An 8,636-nucleotide genomic window follows, 5' to 3' on the forward strand; every position below is an offset into this window, starting at 1 on the left:
CCCTGCAAACTCTCGTGCTTTTTAAATACACGCTGAGATCCTCAGTCCTCCTTAAACTAGCGGGCTGCGGTTGTGCGCAGCAAATCCGGCGTTTTTACTCGGGAGTAAAAAAAACCCCACCGCACTTGCTTCGCAGCAAACATGCAAAGGAGGTTTAGGATCCCGTCCAAATCTCTCCAGGGAACCCAACCGATTTAAGTGCAAAACGGCTTGCGGGAAAGCGTTCTTCCAAGCACACGCCCCGCCAGAATTTGCAGCAAATTGGGGCGAGGGGCGGCGTTTGTACTGCGAAGGCGTCGCTTCCGAAACGGATCTTGCACTCCCTAGTCGGAAGTGAGCCCCGTTAAAACTCGACGGGGCTTTACTCCCAGGTAAAGAAGTGTGCAATGGAAAGCATTGCATGTTCGTCAAATTATCCACACAAGCGGCAAACCGCCAGCAGTGAGCTCTCTAGACGGATTATATCCCCCAAGTAGCTGCTTTTTCTTTTCTTTTTTTTGCAGTACGGAAGAAACCGGGGCGGATCCTGAACAAAACGCTCCCACACACCCCAAAAGAACAGAGTTTTTGTGTGTGTGTGTGTGTGTGTGTGTGTGTATAAACATCAGCCAACGGCCGCCGACTAGACGGCAGCGCGAGACCCCGATCCCTTGCACGTCTTACTCGCAAGTAAGCCCCATGGATTCCAAAGGGGTAGCAAGCTTGCGCACCGGCCTTGCAGACGCCGGCTAAGGCGCACAGAAAAGCAAGGCAGCGCTTCTTCCCCGGGAAAGTGCAGGGGTGCGTGCGCACGCAATATACACACATATACACAACCCAGGCACCTCTGCAGGGCGCGCGGCTCGCTCGCCACTACACCTCCCGACTTTTACTATGTTTACTTCCGCCGGCCCCGTGCGGCGGGCGCGCGTAACGTAAAGAAAGAGGCGGCCGGGCTGAATTAAACCGGCCCAGCGTCAGCTGCTGCCGTTACCGCCCCTCCTCCCCGCGCCTTTAACGCAGTGCAGAACGCGAGCGAGCCATCTCTCCAAGCGCTGGCTGCGGGCGCGCCTCTTGCAAAAGGAACCCCCCTTCCTTCTCTCCCCATTGCTTTTTGCCAGCCCGAGACCCCTTCCCCAATCGGCCCCCCACTTCTGGCCGCCGGTTTCCGAGCATTTCCCCGCCGCTACCCCCGGGTGGAGCGAGGGAGCGAGCGGGGAAGGCGGCACCCCCCTCCCCTCTCCAAGGCGCGCGTTTCCTCCTCCTGGCTGGCTGCGGGCGCGCCTCTTGCAAAAGGAACCCCCCTTCCTTCTCTCCCCATTGCTTTTTGCCAGCCCGAGACCCCTTCCCCAATCGGCCCCCCACTTCTGGCCGCCGGTTTTCGAGCATTTCCCCGCCGCTACCCCCGGGTGGAGCGAGGGAGCGAGCGGGGAAGGCGGCACCCCCCTCCCCTCTCCAAGGCGCGCGTTTCCTCCTCCTCCTCGCCGTCTCCTCCCAGCTCCTTGTTGCAGCCCGTATGCAAAGCTCGGCTCCACAGTTGGCGGGAAAAAGGAGGCGGAGCGCTTAGCCCTGCAAACCTATAAAAGGCCTGGCGCGCCGGAGTCATCACTACTTTGCTTTTGCAGAGCCGAGGGGAGGGTCCGGCTCGGCTTGGGAAAGGCGCCGCCGCCGCTACTACAATCTTACTACTGTTGCCGCCGCTGCCGCCGCCGCCTTTGCGGGGAAGAAATAAATAAATAAATACCCCACCGAGGGCGCGCGCCTGTCCGCCGTCACCCCGCTGCGCGCGCCTTGGCGCGCCCCCCTTACCTATTCCTTCTCTTACATCCCAAGGCGCTGCTCCTTTTTTTTTTTATAATTAAAGGCTTATTTTTTTGGACTCGAAATCCGACGCGCACTACCAAGAACTCTTCGAACCTGGCTTGCTGCATCGCTCCCTGGGATTTACAACCGAGATCTTTGGACGGACTGCTTTTGCTTTTCCTTTTTTTTTTGCTTTTTGAGGGATTTACAAGGAAAGGGGGGCCGAGCAGATTTGCCGTGCCCCGCTTGGCTTTTTTTTTCTTTTTAAACCTGCGTTCGTTGGCTCCCCTTTTCTCATAGATATATCCGCAACGTCCCAAATAATCGACCCGCTGTCTTTTTTAGCCGGGACCTGGGAGGAACCGGTAAGTCCGGCCTTTTTAATTTTTATTATTATTATTCTTCTGCCGGGATCTCTCTGGCTTGCTCTTTCTTGGTGCGTGTGTGGATTTTTGTTTGAGAGGCGGGATATCTGAATTTCGCTTAGGCGAAAGTGATCGGCTGTCTCCAGCGTGTCCGAGAGAAGCAGCCCGGCACGCATTTTATTTATTCCTCTTTCAAAGGAGGCGGGCTCCCAGCGAGCTTTGAGAAGGGGGATTTTGATGAGGAGCTAATTTTGCATTGTTAGGACCGTAGTGGACCTAGATTTCTTGGGGGAAGCGTCTAGATATACCGCTTCTTCTCCGGTTGAAGCTTTGCATTGAAATTGCATTTGCAAGCTGCTGGTAATTTGTTCTTGCGCTTCGCGCGTGGAGAGGTTGGGGTGGGGACCCAGTTTCAGGAAAATTGGGGGGGGGGTCTCTCTTAATCTGCCTGCCCGCCCCGGGGTGGAGAGGAGGGGAGGTTCATGTGTTGCGCGGTCCTAAGAGGACTCTTGCAGAAAGGTTGCTTCCAACCCGTTTTGGGAGGAAGGAAAAGGGAGACCTTAAGAGGAAACATTCCTCTTGGCGGACGCAGGAGCCTTCGCCAGGGCGCCGCCTGGGTTAATACCCCCGGATATACTCCAGCGGGGCAGGCGGGGGGAGGTACGACGGTACCTCGGGGCGCTTGTACTCCAAAGGGGCGGGGAGCCGGAGCGCCGCAGGCTCGTGGGGGCGGCAGAAGATGGGAGTGAATCCCAAGTGGATTTTTTTTTTTAAGGTGGCGCCGGTTCGAATCCCGGGGACTCTCGGATTGCGCCCTGATACTCATTCACAGAGCAAATTTATGCGTGTCTCGTCGGGGGTGGGGGGTGCCTGACGGGGCCTCGCTTGGCGTGGGTGACACTAGATACAGGATCCTTCTCTCTCTCCCCCGCCCCCTGTATCCGAGGTATAGGCTCGAAATGCATTGTGCGTTCCGGACGGCTCTCCCCGCGCATTGCGATTTACGGTGGGGGCTGCCTGGGGGCCACGGGTGGGCGTTTTGCTTCGGAAAGGAGGCGGGAGCCGGGCTCTGGCGAGCCCCGTTCCTCACGTCGAAGGCGGTTTAGCCGACTGGTAGCAGGGAACTCAACGAAGCCGCCTTATCAGCGTCGGAAGCGGAGGGCGCGTTGCACTGAACCGAGCGGGGAAACCTGGCGAGGGTGTCGCCGTGCGCCCCGGCTCTCCCAGCCGGGATGACCCTCGTTAACTTTGGGGGGCGCTGCCTTCCTGACTCCTCTCTTAGGTAACTCGTACTCCCCGCCCCCCCCCCCCCATTTCCAGGCGTTCTCATGCGCCTCGACGGTTGTGCATGTAGACGCGGAGTAGTTAGTCCGGGTTACTTTACCCCGCTATTTTGTGTGTGTAGTAGGGTTTTGCGGAATCCTTCGGAGAGGGCATGCACGGGATCGGGGCCCCGCAGCAGCAGCCCACAGCTAACCGGTTCCCCGTCTTCTCCCCGCCCCTTTTAGGCACTGTCCCCAGCCACCATGCCTCTGACGGTGCCCAGCTTCAGCCGGGCATACGATTACGACTATGACTCGGTGCAGCCGTACTTCTACTTCGAAGACGAGGAGGAGAACTTCTACCTGACGGGGCACCACCGCGGCTGCGAGCTGCAGCCGCCCGCGCCGTCGGAGGACATCTGGAAGAAGTTCGAGCTGCTTCCGACGCCGCCTCTGTCGCCCAGCCGCCGCTCGGGCTGCTTCCCGTCCAGCGCCGACCAGCTGGAGATGGTGACGGAGCTGCTGGGCAGCGACGTGGTCAACCAGAGCTTCATCTGCGACCCGGGCGACGACGCCTTCGTCAAGTCCATCATCATCCAGGACTGCATGTGGAGCGGAGGCTCCACCGCCGCCAAGCTCCAGCAAGTCGTCTCCGAGAAGCTCGCCTCCTACCAGGCCGCCCGGAGGGACGGCGCGGCCGCGGCGCGCAGCGGCAGCCTCCCGCAGCCTTCCCCGACGGCACCCGCCGCCGCCGCCGCCGCCTCGGCTTCCTCGTCCGCTGCCTCTTCCACCGCCGCGTCTCCCAGCAGCGCCTACCTGCAAGACCTGGGCGCCACGGCTGCCGAGTGCATCGACCCGTCCGTCGTCTTTCCGTACCCGCTGAGCGAGAAGCCCCCCAAAGTCGAGGCCGCCTCCCCGGAGCCTAGCCCAGCTCCCTTGCTGGTTCAGGACACGCCGCCCACCACAAGCAGCAGCAGCGACTCTGGTGAGTAGCAGCGATACTGCCCCCTCTGGACTTCCTTTCTTTTTTTTGGGGGGGGGGGAGGTTAGTGCATTGACTGCAGTGACCCTAAATATGCGGGTGGGGGGGTCCAGAGTTGGAGAGGAGGACTAAGCAATTTCGGGGTGTGGGGGGGGGAAGAGCAAGGCTGCACTTAGTTGGTAAGGATTAGAAAGGCATGAAATATTGGGTGTTTGCCAGTTCCCAAGTGGTTAGGGGAATTGGAAAGAGGGGTGAAGCCACTTTCCTTTCATACAGACTGAAGGTTGCAGCCAATGCTGGCCCTCCTCAGAGTAGACCTATTGAGATGAATGGAGGTGGTGGACTTGGTTCCATTGATTTCATGGGGTCTATTTGAGGGGGTACCTAGCTGCATTCCACCTTGAGGCTGTTCCCGCCCCCCTGCCTGCTTACCTGGGAGTAAGCCACATTGCACTGTGCACTGCAAACCCCCCTGCAAAAGTATCTGCTACACTGTCCAGGCCCAAAGTTACCTGTAGGGTTCGTTACCTCCTCCTGGCCCTCCCACAGTCCAATTCTGCGGCCAACTTCACCCAGGGCATATGAAGTGGGCAGCTGCCTTTTAGCAGGAAAAAAAGGTGCAATGCAGTCCGCATTCTAGCCATTCGCCATCCCTGCCCCTCCTATTGGAGGGTTGCGTGTTTGTGAATGAATGTTCCCATTGTGCAGATGGGAACACTGATCCTGAGCGGGGGAATTTATGCTTAAGCCCTAAGACTTGGAAGGATTTGAAACCTAGAGATACGACTGTTAAGTCGTAACTTCATCCTATCCAGGCTTAATAAACTGTGGAGGAGAGAGGAACAAACTCTTGCTCTGTGAAGTTAGGTTTCGCTGTGATCTTCAGTAGTGACATACATTTTAAAAGGAAAACTCTGTTCAGAGAATAAAAGGGCTTGACTCTCCCCTTTACCTGCTTTGCAAATGTTTTGGTATCGGGGACTTTGGGGGGGGGGGCTGGGGAGATCAGCTAACACATTTTTTTTCTGGGTTTGTTCACACTGGAACTTCTGTTTAACCTTTGAGATAACTTAAATCCTAATGGAATGGGTTGTATTTCTTTTACGCCACGCACTGGCTGATAGGAATATCTTCGTCTTTCCTTCTCCCCCCCCCCTCCCTTCCAATTTTAAAAAATAATTTCAAGTTCCTCCCCCTTCTAGCATATGTGTGTGTTCTCATCTCTTTTTCTCCTTCCTTTAAAAAAAAAATGCCACGTTAGCAACACACATGGCTGGGCTTCCCAGGAATTGAATTTCCTGGAGAAAGTCAACCAGGGAGGAATGGGGGAAAGGAGAAAGCCCGTGCTGCTTAGATTTCATAATGGGGTCAGGGCAGGTCGTTGGAGCGGGAATTTTAAACCCACGGGCTACCCTGTAATCAAATATATCTCCTACTTGTATTTCCCACGTGGTGGTGGAGAGTAAACTGAGAGTTAGGAAGCACAGTTCAACAGGTGCAGAGAAATTTCTGGAGTGGAGTAGGAGAAAGTTTTCAAGGTGCTCCGAAGAATCCCAGCCTGCATGTTGTGTAAGCTTTTAAGGGTGCGGCTGCATCACCTTCAATGCTGTCACTCTCCTGCCTTGAGCGCTTGCATTAACCTGTTCCAATTCTCACAGTGCATCTTTTCCCAACGCAAGCAGTCCTGACCTCCTGTAGGTACCAGGCTTGACACGTCATGTGTGAACAGGGCCGTTGGGGGCATGGCCAGCAGCCGTTTTGGGGTGCTTTGCCAGGAATCCCTGTCTGCCCTAATGGGGATCCTCCTGTTCTTAAGATCTGTTCGTGGGGGCAAGCTAAGGGGGTTTCCTTCCGTGGGCAAAATGCCAAACCAAACGCTCGCCTTCTGTCTTTGGTGAACTGCTGTTCCAGAGTTGTGCAATCCTGCAATTTCAACATAGGGAGATCTGAAAGCCAGGAGACAGTTAACAGTTCTCTGAGGAGTGCAATGCCATCTAAACAACCATCTTTCTTTCGTTGCATAACAAAATTATAGTTCCCGGCAAGAAGGGGAGAATGCAGACTTGCTCCTGAAAGCAGAGCAAATATTTTTTTCCCCCTGCTTGGTTTAAGGCAGGGTTTTCCCAGCTGTTTTTGGACTATGACACCCATAATCCCTAGCTAGCAGGACCAGTGGCCATGGATGATGGGAGTTGTAGTCCAAAAACAGCTGGGAAACTCCTGGTTTAAGGCGAACTCCCATCAGTCCAAGCCAATATGGTCAGGGATGATGGGAGTTGTAGTTCAGCAACTCTCCAACCTGTGAGTCAGGAATATTGAGCTGAGTGGAGCAAGGTTGTTAACACTATTCTGGGGATAAGCCATGCAATATTGAGTGGATACTTCTGTTGCCTAAATCAGGGTTTCCCAAACTTGGATCCCCAGCTGTTTTTGGACTACAACTCCCATCATCCCTAGCTAACAGGACCAGTGGTCATGCATGATGGGAACTGTAGTCCAAAACCAGCTGGGAACTCAAGTTTGGGAAACCCTGGTCTCTTATAACTGTAAATAGGTTGTTGTTGTTGTTTTAAAAAAACTTAACCTGTTTTGTCTTGTCTTTTTCTTTTTCCCCCAGAAGAGGAAGAGGAGCAAGAAGAGGAAGAGGAGGAAGAAATTGATGTGGTTACAGTAGAAAAAAGGCAGCCCGCGTCGAGGAAATCGGAGTCCGGTACGCACAGGAAGCCCCACCACAGTCCCCTGGTCCTCAAGCGGTGTCACGTCCCCATCCACCAGCACAACTATGCTGCCCCTCCGTCCACCCGAGTCGAATACCCGTCCGCCAAGCGGCTAAAGTTGGACAGTGGCCGAGTCCTCAAACAGATCAGCAACAACCGCAAATGTTCGAGTCCGCGCACCTCGGACTCCGAAGAGAACGACAAGAGGAGGACGCACAACGTCTTGGAGCGCCAGCGGCGGAACGAGCTCAAGCTGAGCTTCTTCGCCCTGCGAGACCAGATCCCCGAAGTAGCCAACAACGAAAAGGCCCCGAAAGTCGTCATCCTCAAGAAGGCCACGGAGTACGTCTTGTCCATCCAGTCGGACGAGCACAGACTGTTAGCCGAAAAGGAACAACTGAGGAGGAGGCAAGAGCAGTTGAAAAGCAAACTCCAGCAGCTCAGGAACTCTTGTGTTTGAAAACAAAAACGGAAAATGGGAAAAAGGGGGAGAGATCGTGTAGACTGGGATGGACATCGATCAGGGGGAAAAAAGTATAAGAACTTTTGTGCTTTTTTAAAAAACAAAAACTATGTACTGATGGACTCAACAATGTGTGAAAAGCGGAATTGTTGCAATTGCATGCTCGACAACTACACAACCTTGGCCTGCCCTTGGTGAGGGGCTGGCCGGAACCTCAAAACTGCCTCTGAACTGATAAAACTTTGGGCAGAAATCTTCATGCTTTGGGGGATGAACATTTCCTCTTAACCTTTTTCTTTTTGTATTTAAAGCGTCCCATCCCCCTCCTTCCTTTCTTAAGGTGATTTACAGGTGACACAGAGTTCGTCACTGCATCTGTAAATATATTTACGCAGCCTAATGACCTGTACATATCTTTATTAAAAAAAAATCTTTATAGAAAAATTTAAAGAAAAACCTGCAATGCATAGTCGGTTGTGGCAACTGAATTTATAATTGTCTTGAACCTTTTCGTGCCATAACATTTCACAGAAACTTTTGGTCGTTTTTATTTAAGTATCTTTTTGTCATTTTTTTTAAAAAAAGGAAATAAATGATTTTATTTTGTGTTTCTAGATAAATAAAATATTTGCCCTAAATTGTAAGCAGCTATGGCTTGCCCGTTTTCCTTGGCCGTTGGATTTCTAAAGGTATAATTCTCAGGAAGTGCAGCAACAAGCCTTTTTTTAAAGCCAGGGTTTCCCAAACTTGGGACTCCAGCTGTTTTTGGACTACAGTTCCCAACATCCCTGACCATCTAAGGATGATGGGAGTTGTAATCCAAAAACAGCTGGGGATCCAGGCTTGAGAAACTCTGGTTTAAGCAATGGAAGTGTTTGCCTAATTTAAACCTGGATAGCTCAGTTGGTTAGAGTGTGGAGCTGAATAATACTGAGGTTGCAGGTTCGATTCCTGCATTGCAGCGGCTGAACTAGGTGATTCACAGGGTCCTTTTCAACTCTACATTTCTATGATTCCATGTGGCTGAAAGCAGTGCCCTAATATTGCATGGCTGAGCACCGGATC

The 8,636-nt window shown here is 53.4% G+C and overlaps 1 protein-coding gene across 2 annotated transcripts; it reads left to right on the plus strand.

The window, feature by feature from the left end:
• Positions 1-1,584: 1,584 nt before the first annotated feature.
• Positions 1,585-8,215, plus strand: MYC (MYC proto-oncogene, bHLH transcription factor). Of its 2 annotated transcripts, none has more exons than XM_079984865.1 (3): positions 1,585-2,147; positions 3,656-4,394; positions 7,009-8,215. In XM_079984865.1, exons 2-3 carry the CDS (start codon positions 3,674-3,676, stop codon positions 7,566-7,568), a joined length of 1,281 nt encoding a protein of 426 aa, XP_079840991.1. In that variant the 5' UTR covers positions 1,585-2,147; positions 3,656-3,673; the 3' UTR covers positions 7,569-8,215. The 2 variants fall into 2 exon arrangements, with proteins under 2 accessions (XP_079840991.1, XP_079840992.1); XM_079984866.1 differs by lacking the exon at positions 1,585-2,147 and adding an exon at positions 3,242-3,429.
• The last annotated feature ends 421 nt before the right edge of the window (positions 8,216-8,636 follow it).

The sequence above is a fragment of the Podarcis cretensis genome (assembly GCF_951804945.1).
Source record: "Podarcis cretensis genome assembly, chromosome: 7".
Classification (NCBI taxonomy): domain Eukaryota; kingdom Metazoa; phylum Chordata; class Lepidosauria; order Squamata; family Lacertidae; genus Podarcis; species Podarcis cretensis.